Genomic DNA, 20,897 nt, shown 5'->3' with positions numbered 1-20,897 from the left:
ATTTTTTTTTTTAAAATGCTACAATCATTGATGAAATGTGGAATTCAATTTGCCTTTTGATCCTCCACCTACTAGGAGTCGAATTAATGAGACCCACAACCTGACAATTGTTCGAAAGGTAAATTAATCATTGTGTACCTATTACCCCTAATCTAGCTAACCTTTTCTAAAATAAATCAGGGGTCAATAATTTGATTGTCTGTTTCACCAAAATAAAATGAATGAGCGATTAAAATGAATTGTTCTTCCCGCCCATTGCCTATCATACACTAACCACCTTATTAAAATGTTATTGCCAACCTCACATGAACCGCCCATTTGATTGGCTACGTGTTTGCTTTTGTAACTATAAAAGTTATGTATGAAAGACTGAAGGATTCTTCTTATTTTAGTGATTCCCCAATGTAATGGGTAACTCTTTGGATTTGTGATTCTCTAAATGTTATAGGTGAGTGAGTCTTTATAGTTTTAAGTGAATGAATCATTACTTTATCTTATAATAAATTTCCTTTATTTTTATGGATGTAGGCAAAGAAAAACTATAGAAACTACAACAAACTAAAGACATGCATGAAGAAAAATAACACTAGACCCTTCCTTAAATAAGCTCTCCAGTTACCTCCAAAACAGATTTCTTTCCTTGTTAATTTTTCCCCCTTAATTTGAATTCAATTAGTCTTTCCCTCTTTGATTTAAATTAGAAAATCTTTCCCTCTTAAATTCAATTAGGAAATCTTCCTAATTTATCCTCCCTTAATTCCTTTCCTAATATAATTAATTAATTCTTTATTAGGCCGCACAATGGGGCCGAAATCTCCCACTTGGGGCTTTCCTGGACTGCCCATCCCTAGTCCATCTCCTCTGATGTCATATTAATACTCCCCTCCTTGAATTACACCTTGTCTTCAAGGTGGAAGGATGGGAACTATTTCCAAATAGCCTCATAGGATTCCCATATAGCTTCATAGTCAAGTAAATCTTGCCATCGAACATGGACATCTTTTGTTCTTGTCATTCCCTGTTTTGCTCCATTGATCTCCATAAGTTCCAAAATCCATTCCATGTCCTCTGTAAAAGTTTCCAGTAGTGAGGAAGAGGGTGTGTGATCTTCGATAGTGCGCTTCAGTTGTGATACATGGAATACTGGATGGATGGCCGATGCTGCTAGTAACCCAAGATGATAGGCTATTGCCCCGATACACTCCATCACCTCATAGGGTCCGAAATATCATGGGTCAACTTCTCATTCCTCCTCTTGGCCAATGTCTTCTGCCCATGTGGTCTTAATTTTAGATAAACTTTATCCCTGGGCTCGAATTGTACTTCTCATCTGTGTTCATCGACATTCTTTTTCATAATTTGTTGAGCCCTTAACAGATACCCTTTGAGTTATGCTAATACCTCTCTTTTAAGTACTGATTTACACTAGATACTAGTGTATTGCCCTGCCTGTAGTATATCAGATGGGGTGGGCCCCTCCCATAAAGGATCCTGAAGGGGGTCGTCTGTGCAGCTGTATGGAAGGATGTATTGTACCAATACTCTTCCCATGCCAATCACTTGGCCTATAATTTTGGTTTGTGAGATATGAAATAGTGCAAGTATGTCTTCACACTTCTGTTGACTACTTTTGCTGGCCGTCAGTCTATGGATAATATGCTGTGCTTCTTTTTAAGACTATCCCTTGCATTTTGAGTAGCTCCCTTCAAAAAAGACTGAGAAATACCTTGTCTTTGTTTGACACTATAGATTTTGGAATGCCATATAAGTGCACTATCTCCTGGATAAAAACCGTGGCAACTTATATAGCGGTGTAGGGATGCTTCAGTGAAATGAAATGGACATAGTTGCTCAGTCGTTCTACTACCATTAATATTATTGAATATCCCTTCGAATGTGGTAATTCCTCAATGAAGTCCATGCTCACTTCCTCCCAGACCCTTTCAAGTAATGCTAAAGGTTGCAGTAACCCTCTTTGTGCCATAGTATGGTACTTATGCCTTTGACACACATTGCACCTTGCTACCATATCTTCCACATCACGGTGCATTTCCACCCAATATAGCTCAGTAGATAGTCGGCTGTATGTCTTCTAGACTCTTGAATGTCCTCTTATTGCACTTCCATGAAATTCTTGCAACAACCTGGGAATATAGCATGAGGATCGTGGGATTACATACCTCCCTTAGTAGAGTAGGTGGTCCCCGTTTAGAGCATAACCGTTGTGACTACCCAAGTCCTTCAACAAGTCTTCCTTAATCTTTCTCAATCCTTTATCCTGCTCGCTCTCCCTCCTCAATGCTTCCTAGTCTAAGATCATTGGTTCTGACAAAGTTGCTGACTATGTCTCCTCGACCTTAGATAAGGCGTCAGCTGCTTTATTTTCTAAGCCCGGTCTATACTAGATCTCAAAGTCATATCCAAGCAATTTGGATAGCCATCTCTGGTGCTCTTGATCTGTGACTATCCACTGCTTTAACAAACACTTTAGAATCATCTAGTCTGTACAACTATAAAATGTCTTCCCAGTAGATAGGGTCGTCACTTCTGAATTGCCAAGGCAATCACCATCAGTTCCCATTCATATAATGACTTGAGCCTAGCCCTTGCTATGGGAACTTGGCTGAAATATGCAATATGTCTTTGGTTTTGTGTGAATACTGCTCCTAACCCATAATCCGATGCATCTATCTCTACCACAAATGGTCTCCTATAATCTGGGAGCGCTAGTACATGTACACTGGTCATAGCTATCTTCAGCTCCAGGAATGCTCGAGTTGCTTCCTCCCCCCACTTGAAGTTATCCTTCTTCAATTGCTCTGTCAGAGGCATTGATATGGTGCCATATCCCTTAACAAATTTTATGTAGTAACTAATGAGCCCTAAGTTTCCCCGCAGCTCCCTCAAGTTCTTAGGAAAAGGCCAGTCCACCATGGCATGAATCTTAGATTGGTCAGCTAACACTATCTCCCTGGACACTAAATACCCTAAAAATTCTACATGTAATTGCTCAAATGTGCACTTCTTCCAGTTGGCAAATAGCTGATGCTCCACAATGTCTTCATGATAGTCTTCAAGTGTTCCCAGTGTTCTGCCTCAGTCCTGTTGTATATCAAAATGTTATAAAAAAATACCAAGACAAATCTTTGGAGGTATGGCTGGAACACTCGGTTCATAAGTGGCTGGGAGGTAGCAAGGGTGTTGGTGAGACCGAAAGGCATCACAAGGAACTTGTAGTGCCCTTCATGTTTCTTGAAGGCCATCTTGTGCTCTTGAGGAGGTGGTAACCAAACCGGTGGTTGAAATACATTATGTTATTATTGCAGAACCTGTGGAGCCCCTACTGGAATATCCCTTGCCTCCTGTTCATGGACCCTTTCTATGCTTTGCAACTCTACCAAATATCCCAGACCTACGTCTTGGATTATTTTGAGCATTGTTTTTAAAGAGACCATGGTCTTGTATAGTCTGACATCCCCTTGTAGCACTACATTCTTCCCCTTCACATGTTTCTTCATGGTTAAGGACTTCTAGTTCACCTTCGCATCCCCCATAGTCTGTAGCCACTTCATCCCTAGAATCACATCCGTACTTCCCAAGTCCAAGGGAACGAAATCTTCCACTACCTGAATACCCTGCAAGGTCATCACAACCCCTTTATATGTCCCCCTGCTCCTCTCTATCTTGCCTGTGTCCATCATTACCCCACATCCTCTGTTTGTGCTAATATCAACCTCAATCTATCCACCACCCAATTTGAGATGAAGTCATGTGTGGCTCTGCTATCCACCAGAACTACTACAGATTGCTCTCTAATTTGTCCCCTTATTTTCATGGTGTGATTTGGAGTAAATCCTATCACAGAGTTCAAGGACACCTCCGTCACATCCAAATGCAACTGTTCTTTCTCCTCCAAGACATCCTCTAGCTCATCCTCGCTCTCTTATTCCCCTTCACTAACCATTAAGACCTGAAGGGCTCGATTCTTTCACTTATGCCCTGGTATAAATTTCTCATCGCATCTGAAACATAGCCCTTTCACATGCCTATCTTTCACTTCTGCTTTTGTAAGGCTCTTGAAATTTCCTTTAGGAGGAACTCCAGTGCTTTTCTCCTTTGGTGCTTACCTTTGAAATAACACTATTTGGGTCATCGGTGCCAAGGTCGTAGAGGTGTTCCTATAAGCCATTCCTATGTGTTTTCTTCGGCTAGTCTTTTCTATTTAATGTTTCTCCTTCACCATTTGTGCTAGCTCTATCATCTCTCTCATCCCTCCTAGCCTCAATACCCTGAGATTTGCCCGTATGTCCTTCCTAAGCCCCTTGATGAAATTTTCCTCAAATCCTTACTTAGATATTCCTCTCAATCTCCTCGATAGTAGCTCAAACTTCTCCCGATACTTCATAACTGTCCCCTCCTAAGTTAGGGCATAGAACTGCTCGTGGAGATCTTCTTCCCGAATGACGTAGAAACATTCTAACAATCAGTCTTTAAATTCTCCTATGAGTAGATTAGATACCTAACCTCTCTCTATTGGAATAAGGCTAGGGTTTTCCCTTCCAAATATAGACGTGTTGCCATGAGTCTTTCCCCTTCCATCAACCCATTGTTAACAAAGTAATGTTCCACCCCGTACACCCAATTCTGAGCATCATCCCCTTCAAAGACCGACATCTTTAGCTTCATTGATCTCACATCCATACCCCAATGGCTTCATCGACCATTGGTTACTCTCGTGTAGTGGTGGTATGATTCTCACCCTTCTTCCCTTAGCGGAACTGCTGCCTTCTCCAGCCCACCATCCCTCTTATCTAGGTGGTCTCTAAAAGGCTTCGGCCTCTCCTCTCCTTGCTGCCCTTTCTTTGGAATACCTTGATGCACCTCCCATCGGAGCCCTTTGGGAGGTTCTTGAGGGAAAACCATATATGCTTCATCATTGTCTTCCTGAAGTCTTTTTCCTTTCAGATCAGCCCTAGGACTAACTGGTGAAGCCTTCAACCGCATCTTGATTAATTTCTTTGTCATGCCCTCCATGTTCTCGAATCGGTTTTCCATTCGGGATTCCATGGACGACAGCCTTCCTTCCATTTCAGAATATTTTTTCTTTATCCCAGTCTTGAGTTGTTCCAACCCTCGTTCCAACGCCTCCATCTTCTTTGCTGCCATTTACAGATTTAGGTTCCAAACCGTACAAACAACAAAAAACAACGATGAATGGTCTTCAATTAGCAAAAAAATTGCAAGGGGAAGGAATTATGCAGTAGATTTTAGTGAGGAGACTATGATTTTTGATCCAGGACATGGCTCTGATACCAATTTGACATGCCTTGACATCAATTTCAGCAAATCATAGTAGGAAATCCACAGAAAATAAGCCGAAAATAATAGATTTAGGGGGAACAGTGGCTGATTTTTATTAATAACACAACAAGAAATAAAAGGTACAAGCGATCTACAATTAGAGAGGTAGATTGACTCTCTCAAACAACCTACTCGCTTCTAGGAAGTCCTCACAAAAGGAAAACTATAGAAACTACAACAAACTCAAGACATACATGAAGAAAAATAATGTTAGACCCCTTAAACAAGTTCTGAAATACCCTCCAAAACAGATTTCTTTCCTTATTAATCCCCCCCTAAACTTGAGTTCAATTAAGAAATATTCCCCTCTTTGATTTAAATTAAACTAGGGAATCTTCCTAATTGATCCCGTGTTTAATTCCTCTCCTAACATAATGAATTAATTCTTTATTGGGCCCCACAAGGGGACTGAAATCTCCCCCTTGGATCTTGCCTGGACTGCCCTTCCCTTGTTCGTCTCCTCTGCTGCCGTATCATATTCATTGGAAGATAAATATTTAATGTATTCAATAAATTAAATGATCCAGAGAAAATGATTAGGAGATTGATAATTTAGGATTTAAACTATGGTATTTTAGTGGTATTCATACTAAAGATGATGTATGTGTGATTATTAATAAGAGTTTGAAGGATAATGTTTTAGAAATTAGTAGAATTAGAGATGGAATTATAATTTTAAATATTATTATTGATGTTGATATTATTAATATTTTAAGTTCTTGTGCTCTTCAAGTAGATTTGGATATATGTTCAAAAATACAATTTTCGAATGACTTAGAAAATTTAATATAAAGGATATTTTGAAGAAAGTTTTTGTTGAAGAAGATTAAAATGGACATGTTGGTAGAGTAGTAGATAATTTTAAAAGCATTCATGATCGCTATGGATTTGGAACGACTAATTAAGTTGGTAGAGCCATTTTAGATTTCATTCTTGTTTATGATTTCATAATTGCTAATATTTTATTTAAAAAGAAAATAATATATCATCACTTATAAGAAAGGAATATCTCATAATTTTATTTAAAAAAGAAAGGAATATCTCATCACATAATTGCTACCTCTACTTTTCTTAACATAAGTCAACTCTAATACATTTACATTCCTAATCAGTTCATCGGATAGCCGCCGTTAATTGTGACCAAACCATCCAAGGATACTCTCTCTAATCTTATCTTCCACTGGAGCAACTATAAAATTTTCACGTATATGCTCATTTTGTTTCCTGTCTCTAAGATTAAAGTCACTCATCCACCTGAGCATACTCATTTCTGCAACACTAAACTTAATATTATGCTTCTCTTTTAATGACTAACATTTTGCACCATAAAGCATTACAAGTCTAACCATCATCTTATAGAATTTTCTCGTAAGTTTGAGAGGGGCTTTTTTATCACACAACAAACCCGATGCATTCCTCCATTTAACCATCCAACTTGAATTTTAATAATAATATCCTAATATATTTCACCATCACTCTGAATAATAGACCCAAAATATCTAAAACATATTCTCTTATTAATGACTTGATCACCCAAAGTCACTGTCACAATCCGCCCCGGTGACCTCGGCGCATAGGTGAGGCGAGAACGGAGATCGAACGGTAGACTAAAATATCTAATTCTTAAAACTATCATCTTAAAATTTGAAAGTCTCTAAAACATCAAATTTGAAAACAGATGAACATAAAATTATTAACATTCATAAAGTTACATTTCTTCAAGCCCTCCTCTCCTACGATATACATTTCCGCCCCTTATACTCATTTGATTAACTTAAACTTACCTGAAAAATATTAAAACCTAACAATAAGTTAATGCTTAGTAAGTAAAACACGATTCTAAAATACAGTAATCAAGGTAAAATGAATAATATGTTAGATGCTACATTTCATTTAAACATAACATAAATTTTCTTCTTGGTATAAACATAACATTAAACATACACATAAATCATAAATACATATCCTTCATATTCATTTTACATTAATCATATCAATATCCATAACTTTCTCATTTTATATATTGTACAACCATCACAGGAGCCACCATCTAGTACCATAAAGGTAGTGCTTTACCATATTCCTTTTCCATATCTTTTATCATTTTAACGTGTACGAGTACAGCATCCCGAGCTTGTACCATAAGGGGGTGAGCTCCATCAGTTTAGCATGCACATACAAGCATTCAATAATAATCATAACATCTCATATCATTTCATTTCATCTCATTATTATAATATATAAATTTTATAATATATTGACATAAAATGTGACATATAATTTGCATGATCAACCATTTGACAAGAATAACTAAATCATGATCTAAATTAATTATAAAGATTTCATAAACATGTTTGACCTTTCAAATCATATAACTGGAGAGAAACAAAAGTCATTACTGTAAATAAAGAATAATGTATACTTACTAAAATTAGAAATTTGATTATCTTTGCTAATCCTCATTCCTTCGAGGTCACCTCAAAACACCTATAAGAATTAATTTCTCCATAAAAAATCTACAAAATAAATTTAAAATAAAATCTTCTCTTTCTAAACCACTCTAAACTTTCTCTCCCTCTCCCGCTCTCCAATTTTTTTTTAAATTCATATTTTTGTATAATTATATATTTCATCCAAATTAATCCTTTACCCAAACCTAAAATTATTTAAAATAATTTCTATTTTCGAATTTATCCTAAAACCCTAATTTTGGAAAACCTATTTTCATTAATATGATTACTTTTGCGTGCTAAAACTTCTCATTCATCAAAATAATAATTATGAAAAACTAAATTTCGGATTTAAATTACATTAAAATTATAAAAATGACATTTTGTATAAAAATCTAATTTATGTCTTTAGAAACCTTTCTATAATCATTTGAAACATCGCTTCTCAAGAAATTTCTTAAAATTTCAAAAATATGCAAAAACCTTAATTTTTCTAACTCCACTTTTTTTAAAGAAAAACCTTATTTTCATGTTTAAGATTATCTCCTAAACCCATCATATCATTCTCTTAAGGAAAAATGAAGTTTCCCTCAAACCCTAGATATTTCCCTTAAAGAAAATTTTACAAAAACATGAGAAATCAGTTGAATAAAGCTCACCTTATCCTTCCCTTAATCTTCCCTACAAGTTCCTCTACGAACGGCCGCCGGAGCCTACTCCCGTCGCCTCCCGTGCGTCCGCCCCTTCTTCCTTTCGGTCTGCTCGTTTTGGTTTCGGCCGATTAAAAGAAATGGGGGACTAAATGTATTCGGTCCTTTTAATCCCCCTTAGATGGCAAAATATCTATTTTGCCCTCACTTAAACAATCTATGTTTGAATAAATACTAGGGGTACTTTATGTATATTTTTAACTTCAATTATTTTTATTTCCCGAAATAAGTAAAACTAAATATAAGTTTTATATATTAATTTTCTTAGAATTTGTGTAGAATTTTATAAAATTATTTTCGTCAAAATCCGACGACTTTGAAAAATTCACTTAAATCTCATCGCGGTGCATCAAAAAGCGTGCAAGGTCTAAAATGACATTTTTCAGGTTTTACAGTATTTCCCTCCTAAGAAAAATTTCGTTCTCGAAATTTATATACAACATCTAGTTGCAAATTAACTAACGTCTTTCATTTCATTTAACATAAACTTCAACATTGGAACAAAACAAACTAAACATCTGAAATATCATAACAAAATAATTTGATCAACCCAAAAATATCTGACACGGCATAACAAGATAAACTACTAATTCCAAAATACCAAAACATTAGATTTAACATTATAAGTCACTATAAATAGTCAATAAAGCCATCTCAATTATCATTGTTAGCATCTACGGATTCATTGGGGTCCTGCTGAGTCAAAGTGTAAACTCGCGATTTGACATTTTTCCTAAATTGATTTTGCACTGAACCTGCAGCTGATGGTTATATCATCTTTTGTTTGCTAAATGACCTCTATAAAGGTGCTTCACTTGGTCTCATTTCTCCTGAAGTCTTATGAACCAATACAGGACAATATTTGAATATGTGTCCAAGCTGATGACACCAATATTAAGTGTTGGAACCAATCAAACATTCACTTTTATATAATCTGCCACACTTAGCAGAAGGTTCAGTCACTTTACTTATAGTTGCACCACTGACTCTACTAGGACTAAACTTTGGTATCTTCTCATTTGATCATCCAATCAGATTGCTTTGTACATCCTCATCAAATCTCTTCTTTCTATGTCGATCCATTCTCTTCTGAGTAGCTTGCAAATCTGATTCAATCCTTCGGGCCCTCTCTATCAGAATTGAATAATCTTTAATGCCAAAAGGAATCAAGGGTTCTCTAATGACATCCTTCAAACCATATAAGAAACGACGACATTTCTCTTCTGCATTGGGTTTCATATGTGAGGTATATCTGGAAAGTTTAGTGAACTCGGTCTCATACTGAGTAATTGTTATATTACCTTTCACCAATCTGCTGAATTTATCTTGCATCTGTCTTCTAGCTGACATGAGTACATACCAGTCTCTAAATACTTTCACAAACTCCTCCCAAGTAACTTGGCTGCTTGATCTTCCTCGAAAGGTCTCTTGTAGTTGGCTTCTCCACCACCTCTCTGCTTCACGATTGAAAGCATAGGCAGCTAGGGTAACCCTTCTATCTTGAGGACATTACATTCATTCTAAGATCTTCTCTATCCTCATTAACCAGTCTTTCGCCTCTATGGGTCCACCACCTATGAACGATGGAGGCTTCATGTCTTGGAATACTTTCAAGTTTTTGTCCATTGTAGTGCTTCCACTGCCTCCAGCCGGGGTTTGAGTACTCTTTATCATTTGGGTCATAGCTGTCATCATCTGTGTAAAAGATTTCATAGTGTCATTGATGCTACTACTCAAAGGTTCTGCTACAACTGAAATCTCCCTCCTAACCTCTCCCGTAGTGCCATCAGTGACACGTTTTCGGGATCCATGGCTCTGAGATATAACGCGATTAAATAAAATTAGTAGTCTATAACATAGATATCCTATACCTTCTCTAACCTAAAGAATTACCTTGATGGCTCTTTCATATTGATCAATATTCTTAAATCCTTTGCTCTGATAGAACTTTTGTCACGACCCAGCCCGGTGAGCTCGCATAGGCGAGGAGGGAACGGAGGTTGAACGGTAGACTAAAATATCTAATTCCTAAAACTATCAACTTAACATTTGAAAGAGCATCTAAAACATCAAATTTGAAAACACATAAACATAAAATTATTAATATTCATTAAGTTACCTTTCTTCAGGCGCTCATCTCTTACGATATACATTTCCACCCCTTCTACTCATTTGATTAACTTAAACTTACCTGAAAAATGTTAACAACTAATAGTAAGTCGATTCTTAGTAAGTAAAACACGATTCTAAACTACATTAATCAAGGCAAAATAAATAATATGCTAGATGCTACATTTCATTTGAACATAACATAAATTTTCTTTTTCATATAAACATAACATCAAACATGTATATAAATTATAAATACATATCCTTCATATTCATTTTACATTAATCATATAAATATTTGTAATTTTTTCATTTCATATATAGTACAACCGTCACAGGAAGCCACCATCTAGTACCATAAATGTACTCCTTTATCATTTTCCTTTTCTATATCCTTTACTATTTTAACATGCATGAGTATAACGTCCTTAACTAGTATCATAAGGGATGAGCTCCATCAATTCAGCATTCCCATACAAGCATCCAGTAACAATCATAACATCTCATATTATTTCATTTTATCTCATTTCTATAACATATAAATTATATAATATATTGTCATAAAATGTAACATATAATTTACATGATCAACAATTTGATAAGAATAATCAAATTATGATCTAAATTAATCATAAAGATTTCATAAACATGCTTGACCTTTCAAATCATATAACTGAAGAGAAACAAAAATCATTATTGTAAATAAAGAACCATATATACGTACTAAAATTAGGAATTTGATTGTATTTGCTAATCCTCCTTTCTTCGAGGTCACCTTAAAACACCTATAAGAGTTAATTTCTCCATAAAAAATCTACAAAATAAATTTAAAATAAAATCTTCTCTTTCTAAACCACCCTAAACTCTCTCTCTCTCTCCCTCCCCCTCTCTCCAAATGATCACATAAAGCAAGTATATATTTTAAAAATTTGTATTTTTGTTTAATTATATATTTTGTCCAAATTTACCCTTTACCCTAACCTTTATTTCTATTTTCGGATTTAACCTAAAACCCTAATTTTGGAAAACCTATTTTCATTAATATGTTTACTTTTGCATGGTAAAACTTTCCATTCATCAAAATAATAATTTTGGAAAACTAAATTACGGATTTAAATTAAATTAAATTAAAATTATAAAAATGACATTTTGTATAAAAACCCTAATTTATGTCTTTAGAAATCTTTCTATAATCATTTGAAACATCGCTTCTCAACAAATTTCTTAAAGTTTCAAAAATATGAAAAAGCCATAATTTTTGTAACTCCACATTAAAAAAAAAAAAATCTTATTTTCATGTTTAAGATTATCTCCTAAACACATGATATCATTCTCTTAAGGAAAATGAAGTTTCTCTCAATCCCTAAATTTTCCCTTAAAGAAAATTCTACAAAAAACATGAGAAATCACTTGAATACAACTCACCTTAGCCTTCCCTTAATCTTCCCTACAAGTCCCTCTACGAACGGCCGTCGGAATCCGCCGCCGGATCCTCCTCCCGTCGCCGCCTGTGCGTCCTCCCCTTCTCCCTTTCGGTCTGCTCGTTTGGGTTTCGGCTGAACAAAAGAAATGGGGGTCCAAATGTATTCAATCTCTTTAATCCCCCTTAGATGGCAAAATATCTATTTTACCCTCACTTAAACAATCTATGTTTGAATAAACACTAGGGGTACTTTGGGTATATTTTAACTTCAATTATTTTTATATCCCAAAATAAGCAAAACTAAATATAAGTTCTCTATATCAAATTTTTTAGAATTTTACGTAGAATTTTATAAAATTATTTTCGTCAAAATTCGACGACTTTGAAAAATTCACTTAAATCTCATCGCGACGCATCAAAAAGCGTGTGACGTCTAAAATAGTATTTTTCGCGTATTACAATTCTTCCCTCTTAATAAAAATTTCATCCTCGAAATTTACATACAACATCTAGTTGCGAATCAACTAACATCTTCCATTTCATTTAACATAAATTTTAATATTGGAAAAAAACATGCTAAACATTTGAAATATGATAACAAAATAATCTGATCAATCTAAAATATCTGACGTGTCATAACAAGATAAACTACTAATTTCAAAACACCAAAACATCATATTTAACATTATAAGTCACTAAAAATAGTCAATAAAGCCATCTCAATTATCATTGTCAACATCTACGGATTCATTGGGCTCCTGCTGGGTTAAAGTGTAAACTCGCGGTCTGATTTTCTGCCTGGATTGATTTTGCACTGAACCTGCAGCTGATGGTTCTATTATCTTTTGTTTGCTAAAGTTCCTCTATGAAGGTGCTTCACTTGGTCTCATTTCTCTGAAAATCTTCTGAATCAATGTAGGACAATATTTGGCTATGTGTCCAGGCTGATGACACCAATAACAAGTGTTGGAACCAATCAAACATTCACTTTTATGTAATCTGCCACAGTTAGCACAAAGTTCAGTGACTTTACTTACAGTTACTCCACTGACTCCACTAGGACTAAACTTTGGTATCTTCTTATTTGATCCTCCAATCAGATTGCTTTGTATATCCTCATCAAAACTCTTCCTTTTATGCTGATCCCTTCTCTTCTGAGTAACTTGCAAATTGGATTCAATCATTCGGTCCCTCTCTACTAGAATTGAATAATCTTTAATGCCAAAATGATCAAGGGTTGTTTAATGACATCCTTCAAACCAGATAAGAAATGTTGACATTTCTCTTCTGCATTGTGTTGCATATGTGACACATATCTGGAAAGTCTAGTGAACTCGGCCTCTTGATTAGTAATTGTTCTATCACCTTGCACCAATCTGTTGAATTTATCATGCATCTGTCTTCTAGCTGACATGGGTACATACTAGTCTCTAAATACTTTCACAAACTCATCCCAAGTAACTTGGCTGCTTGGTCTTTCTCCAAAAGTCTCTTGCAGTTGGCTTCTCCACCACCTCTCTGCTTCACCAATTAAAGCATAGACAGCTAGGGTAACCTTTCTATCTTGAGGACATGACATTTCTTCTAAGATCTTCTCTATCCTCATTAACCAGTGATGTAAAACGTACATGCAAGGATGATCCAAGTAATAAAAAAATGCGGAGTTCTCGCGACTGTATGAAGGCTTGGGAGGAATTATGTGGCATCTAAGAACCTTCCTGAATGTGTAATCAGCAACCTAGAACGTCCGGGCAGCATTTGAAGTCCTTCCAAATGATTGGACAGCAAGAAAACATGTGCAAACATCCCTGGACTGCAAACCAAAACCTTAAGACAGCTGGTACGAAAGTTTGGACAGCACGCCTTGACCTTAGGAACCTTGGCAGCAGCTCTACGGGTGATCGGATCTCAGGACAGTGCATAAAATCTGTCCAGAAAAATTTGAATTTCAAATATGGAGTGGTGGAGAGAGGGCCGGCAGGTGGAGGGTTGGAGGCCAGTGGCTTGGTTGTCCCAAGGAGGCCGGCAGAGCCGCCGGTGGTGGGATCAGCCTGGGGTGGCCGGCGTTGGACTTATGGGGGCCGGTGGAAGGGAATTTGGGAGGAAGAGAGTTCGGTTAGGTAGAGAAGAACTAAATTGGGTTTAGGAAAAAGAAAATATGGAGCTACACACCTCGAGTAACACCTCCAATAAACTCATAAAGAGATCTATAAGCGCCACTTCCTCAAGAACTTACAAAGAGATATTGAGAATCTCGGAACTCTCAAAGAGATCCTTCTCATCTCTTGAACTCACTAAGAGATCAAACAAGTAGAATAAAATTTCATTAACATTTCATCATCCCATTACACAAGGAGTCTTTATATATAGACCCAAGAAACTAAAACAAGACACATATGCCCCTATGGCTTACATAGGACGACCCTCTTATGCGAGGGTAAAAAATGGAAAATTTATAATAAAAATTTAAAAATTACAAATAAAATATAAGATAACGTGGGGCGATGACAGCCGTCGATCTTCAGCTTCTCGGATAGACATGGACGGTTGGATGTCCGCATCATTCTCCCGGGATGAAAAAGTGATCGACTCCGTCGAGTCCGCACCCCAGGTAACCATGCTATGATACCAAACTGATGTAAAACGTACATGCAAGGATGATCCAAGTAATAAAAAAATTCAGAGTTCCCGCGACTGTATGAAGGCTTGGGAGGAAGTATGTGGCATCTAAGAACCTTCCGGAATGTGTGATTAGAAACCTAGAACGTCCGAGCAGCATTTGAAGTCCTTCCAAATGGTTGGACAACAAGAAAACATGTGCAAACTTCCCTGGACAGCGAACCAAAACCTTCAAACAGCTGGTATAAAAGTTTGGACAGCACGCCTTGACCTTAGGAGCCTTGGCAGTAGCTCTAGGGGTGATTGAATCTCAGGATAGTGCTTAAAATCTGTCCAGAAAAATTCTGGACAGCAGTTTGGCATGAAGAACTGCTGCGTTCCGGCTTTCTGGATGCAAAAATTGAAAGAGTATAGCAGGAAAATTTGGGAATAACAATGGGAAATAGTCTTGAGATTAATTTACTTTCCTAGGTGGCAAGATTAATCAAATCCCATATCAATTTGGAAGAGAGAGAATGAAAATCTGAAATTAATTTTCAGATTAAGTGGAATTGGCGGGATGAATTTGAATTTAAATTTAAATTTTATTGGGTAGAATTAAATTGGAGGAGAGGGAATTGTGGGAGGTAATTAGGGAGGCTTAATGAGAGGGGCCATTAATGAAATTGTAGAGAGAAAGCTCATGAAGAGGGGCCGGTCATAGAGAGAGAGAGGGGAGAGGGGAATTATGGTTAATTAAGTGGGGCCCACACATTATTCAAAGCATTAAAGAAAATCTGAATTAAAATTGAGATTTTATTTCAAGGAGGGGTTTCTTAATTTAAGTGCTAGTATTTGGAAAGCTTTTGAATTTCTAATTTGAATGTGAAATTCAATTAATAGCTCTCTTAATTACTTGGCCTTATTTTAGGGAAGCAATTAATGCCATTTTGAAATTTGAATTTCAAACATGTGGGTTGGGTGAGGGGGGTAGAGGTGTTTCCAAATAGGTAGTGAATATTAAGAAAGAAAAATGATAACTCCAATTTGATTTATGTTGAAATTGGATTCATTAAAGAAACTTTCCTAATTTGGGATTCCCTATATGGAAAGAATTTGAAATTTGATATTTAAATTTCAAATATGGAGTGGTGGAGAGAGGGCCGGTGGGTGGAGGGTTGGAGGCCAGTGGCTTGGCCGTCCCAAGGAGGCCGGCGGAGTCGCCGGTGGCGGGATCAGCCTGGGGTGGCCGACGGTGGACTTATGGGGGCCAAAGGAAGGGAATTTGAGAGGAAGAGAGTTTGGTTAGGGAGAAGAACTAAATTGGGTTTAGGAAAAAGAAAATCCGGAGCTACACACCTCGAGCAATACCTCCAATAGAACTCACAAAGAGATCTGCAAGCGCCACTTCCTCAAGAACTCACAAATAGATATTGGGAATCTCGGAACTCAGAAAGAGATCACCTCGAGCAACACCTCCAATAAACTCACAAAGAGATCTACAAGCGCCACTTCCTCAAGAATTCACAAAGAGATCTTGGGAATCTCGGAACTCACAAAGAGATCCTTCTCCTCTTATGAACTCACTAAGAGATCAAACAAGTAGAATACAATTTCATTAACAATTCATCATCCCATTACACAAGAAAGAGCCTCTATATATAGGCCTAAGAAACTAAGACAATGCCCCTATGGCTTACATAGGACGACCCTCTTAAGTGAGTGTAAAAAACAAAAAAATTTATAATAAAAATTTAAAAATTACAAAGAAAATATAAGATAACGTGGGACGATGACAGCCGTCGATCTTCAGCTCCTCGGATTGACATGGACGATTGGATGTCTACATCAACCTGTCTTCCGCCTCTGTGGGTCCACTACCTATGAACGATGGAGGCTTCATGTCTTGGAATAACTTCACGTTTTTATCCATTGGAGTACTTCCACTGCCTCTAGTCGGGGTTTGAGTACTCTTTATCATTTGGGTCATAGTTGTTATCATCCGTGTAAAAGATTCTATAGTAGCATTGATGCTATTACTCGAAGGTTCTGCTACAACTGAAATCTCCCTCCTAAGCTCTCTCGTAGTGCCATCAGTGGCATCGTTTTCAGGATCCATGACTCTGAGATATAACGCGATGAAATAAAATTAGTAATCTATAATACACATACCCTATACATTCTCTAACCAAGAGAATTATCCTATTGGTTCTTTCATATTGATCAATATTCCTAAACCCTTTGCTCTGATATCACTTTTGTCATGACCCGGCCCGGTGAGCTCGCATTGGCGAGGCGGGAACGGAGGTCGGACAGTAGACTAAAATATCTAATTCCTAAAACTATCACCTTAACATTTGAAAGAGCCTATAAAACATTAAATTTGAAAACACATTAACATAAAATTATTAATATTCATAAAATTACATTTCTTTAGGCGCTTCTCTCCTACGGTATACATTTCCATCCCTTCTACTCATTTGAATAACTTAAACTTACCTGAAAAATGTTAACAACTAACAGTAAGCCAATGTTTAGTAAGTAAAACATGATTCTAAATTAAATTAATTAAGGTAAAATGAATAATATGCTATATGCCACATTTCATTTGAACATAACCTAAATTTTCTTCTTCATATAAACATAACATCAAACATATACATAAATCATAAATACATATCCTTCATATTCTACATTAATCATATAAATATTCGTAACTTTCTCATTTCATATATAGTACAACCATTACAGGAGACGCCGTCTAGTACCATAAAGGTACTCCTTTATCATTTTCCTTTTCTATAACCTTTAACATTTTAACGTGTACGAGTACAACGTTCCCAGCTAATATCATAAGGGATGAGTTCCATCAATTCAGCATTCACATACAAGCATTCAATAAAAATCATAACATCTCATATCATTTCATCTCATTTTTATAACATATAAACTTTATAATATATTGCCATAAAATATAACTTATAATTTGCATGATCAACCATTTGACAAGAATAACAAATCATGATCTAAATTAATCATAAAGATTTCATAAACATGCTTGACCTTTCAAATCATATAATTGGAGAGAAACAAGTCATTACTGTAAATAAAAAATCATATATACTTACTGAAATTAGGAATTTGATTCTCTTTGCTAATCCTCCTTCCTTCGAGGTCACCTCAAAACACCTATAAGAATTAATTTCTCCATAAAAAATCTACAAAATAAATTTAAAATAAAATCTTCTCTTTCTAAACCACCCTATACTCTCCCTCTCCCTCTCTCCAAATGATCTCATAAACCAAGTATATATTTTAAAAATTCATTTTTTTGTATAATTATATATTTCATTCAAATTAACCCTTTACCCTAACCAAAAGTTATTTAAAATAATTATATTTTTGGATTTAACCTAAAACCCTAATTTTGGAAAACCTATTTTCATTAATATGCTTACTTTTGCATGCTAAAATTCCCCATTCATCAAAATAATAATTATAGAAAACTAATCTTTGGATTTAAATTAAATTAAAATTATAAAAATGATATTTTGTATAAAAATCCTAATTTATGTCTTTAGAAACCCTAATAGTCAAAATAATCGGTGGAGGAATTAATATGCACAAGAAAAGATAAAAAATAAGAAAATTTGTTATAAAAATTAATTTAAATATAATAACTAAGAAAATTAGGATAAATATAGAGGGGCCCAAAGGGAGTCTAAGAAAGCTATATGTGAAACAAAAATTTAATTTTCAGTGATTTATATAATAAATTAGATACGAATGAGGGTGAAAGATCTATTTATAAGTTAGTCAAACAAAAAAATAGAAGATCAAAAGTATTTTCTTAGAAGATGATATTTAACATATGTGAATGGAATATTTTGATAAACTGTTCAATGAATGAAGTGAGAATGCAATTTAGTTTAGTGACCATAGATTAGTGTAGAATTTAGTTAAATCCGTCTTCTTTTGGTCTAAATGCAATGCTTTTGTTTAATTCACAGATTGCTTTTCACGGGATAGATATTATTAGAGAAACTGTCATGCTTGATGGAAGTGAAGCATCTGCAAGAATTGAGGCAAAATCTTTATTAGGATCAGAAAAGCTTGTTCCTTCTGCTTCTCTAACTAAGGTAATGCCATTCTTGAATTCATACGAATGCTTGTTTTTAGCAATCTTCTTCATTGTAGTGATAACAACATTATTTGCAGATAAAAACATCATATCGACCTGTAGACTCTAATCTTAGTGTACTTACTCCTAACCGTGATAAGCTACCTTCAGGAAAACAGATTCTTGGCCTTACTTTAACGTGAGTTCTCATTTTGCTGTTTTTTTGAAGAAATAAGATAGAAGTACATCAATACTAATCTGTCCAGTTATATGCTGTAGTTACAAGTTCAAGTTGGATGAAGGAGCTGAAATAAAGCCACGTGTCCCTCTTCTAAACAACCGCATTTATGATACCAAATTTGAATCTCAGTTTTATACTATTTCAGACTCTAATAAGGTTGGTTTCAGTTTCTTATTTTTGTGCATATGAATTTGTATGTTTGTGTTTTGTTCAAGTTGTTCATGTTTTTTTTTTATTGATAATTTTTCTTCAATCCTTACGTTCTATTAGTTAGATTTTTGTAACAACTTTGTGCTATATTTGCTAGGCTATCATAACTATTTGTTATATGATCTTGCAAATCTTGATATTTATTTGCTGACGTTGGTATATGGTGCTGACAAGTCAAAACTTAATAATTCATTCAAAAGCTTCAATGATATATATATGAGTTTTGTGCTTTTTCTTGTCTCTTTTATAGCGCATATATGCATTTGGCGATGTCTACCCAAAGTATGTGAAGATTCCTAAAGGAGAGTACACACTGCAATTTTATACAAGGTAATATTGATTATCATGCTGCATCACACAGTTCATTTATGACCCGTAATTGCCACTTATACTATGAGAAAACCATATTTTTCTTTTTAATTATATTAAATTTAAGGTGGCAATGAAAACGGATATCATCTGTCAAGCAGTTGACTAGGTTCATTGGTTATTATGATACTTCAGTTGTTAGAAGGTTGAAAAGTTATACAACTGGCATTGGCACAATGCCAAGGTGCTTTCTATGTGAAAGAAATGGGCCAGGAGTTTTCTTGACTTCTCAAATGTTCCTGCCATTATAATCGTTCAAACTTCCTTTTAAATCACTTTCAATGGTACCCATTGATGGCTCTGTAGAAGTGAAGAAATTTTGTACATTTGTCTTTACTAAATGCCTTTTAGACAATATGTAATATCTGAAACATGTACATAGGCTATATTTAAAACCATGAACCTTGTATCATTGCTGTTGGTTGTGAATCCCACCAACAAGAGGAAAGGGAGATCCTTTCCTCTTATAAAAAATATATATAAACGTGATAAAATTGTTCTTCTTATGTTGTTATGGGTGGCGGCGGAGCACTTTTGACTTTGTAAGTTCATTTGGATTATTTCTTTGGTAGATCTTTATCAAGTTATGAATCACGGAGATTTTTGAAGTTTAATTCCCATGATTGAATGTAGAAGTTCTAAATGCCCAAGCATAGTTTGTTTTGAGAAGAAGATAAATCAAACATGCCCTTAACCCTGTTCTGAGGTTTGGGCTTTGTCTGTCCATTCTGATGAAACATTGTCTGCAAGGTGGACTGATGTGGAACATTTAAGAATTGCACGTGAAATTCATTACGAATCACAAAGTTTACTAAAGTATGATTAGGCTTTCCGTAAATTAAGATTCAAGCAATTTCCATTGGTGAAATGTTATGATAAGCAGTTTCAAGGTAGTGTTTAGGCACAATTAATGATGAATCTCCAAAAGTTCACAACAAAGCAAATGCGGAAAATTAATAAAATCCCACGGTTAATATTTAGAAATTTCACAATGAGTACCTTGCTCACTCACACTCAATTCGGGTTAGCGGGAGAAGGACTTTAGCAAACTCAACGACGCCACGAAGATGGTGGCCACACCAAAGGCCTTTAGCCACGGAGAGATTGACGGTGACGAGGAGGGCGTGAATGCTTGGCTCTCGAGACTCATTTGAAAGTTGTCGGTCGTAGATGCTTGCGAGGACCGGGACGACTCTCTCCAAATACTCCTCCACGGTGGCTTTGTCTTCAAACCCTACGTCGAAGCACGGCGATCGCAAGATGTTAATACTTCCGTCGGCGTTGAAGACTAATCCCCACTCAAACT

At 35.7% G+C, this 20,897-nt stretch overlaps 1 protein-coding gene across 3 annotated transcripts in view; it reads left to right on the top strand.

The window, feature by feature from the left end:
• Positions 1-20,897, top strand: part of LOC110099325 (tripeptidyl-peptidase 2) — a 156,118-nt gene that overhangs the window by 72,363 nt on the left and 62,858 nt on the right. For all 3 annotated transcript variants that reach the window (XM_028694701.1, XM_028694702.1, XM_028694703.1), the window contains 4 exons: positions 18,662-18,790; positions 18,870-18,970; positions 19,051-19,168; positions 19,473-19,552. In XM_028694701.1, the coding sequence (XP_028550534.1) occupies positions 18,662-18,790; positions 18,870-18,970; positions 19,051-19,168; positions 19,473-19,552 (428 nt within the window). The remainder of the gene's footprint in view (positions 1-18,661; positions 18,791-18,869; positions 18,971-19,050; positions 19,169-19,472; positions 19,553-20,897) is intronic.

This window comes from Dendrobium catenatum, unplaced genomic scaffold (assembly GCF_001605985.2).
Source record: "Dendrobium catenatum unplaced genomic scaffold, ASM160598v2 fragScaff_scaffold_542, whole genome shotgun sequence".
In the NCBI taxonomy this organism is placed as follows: domain Eukaryota; kingdom Viridiplantae; phylum Streptophyta; class Magnoliopsida; order Asparagales; family Orchidaceae; genus Dendrobium; species Dendrobium catenatum.
Note: the sequence above shows the minus strand (reverse complement) of the source record. Positions and strands in the feature narration are given on the sequence as shown.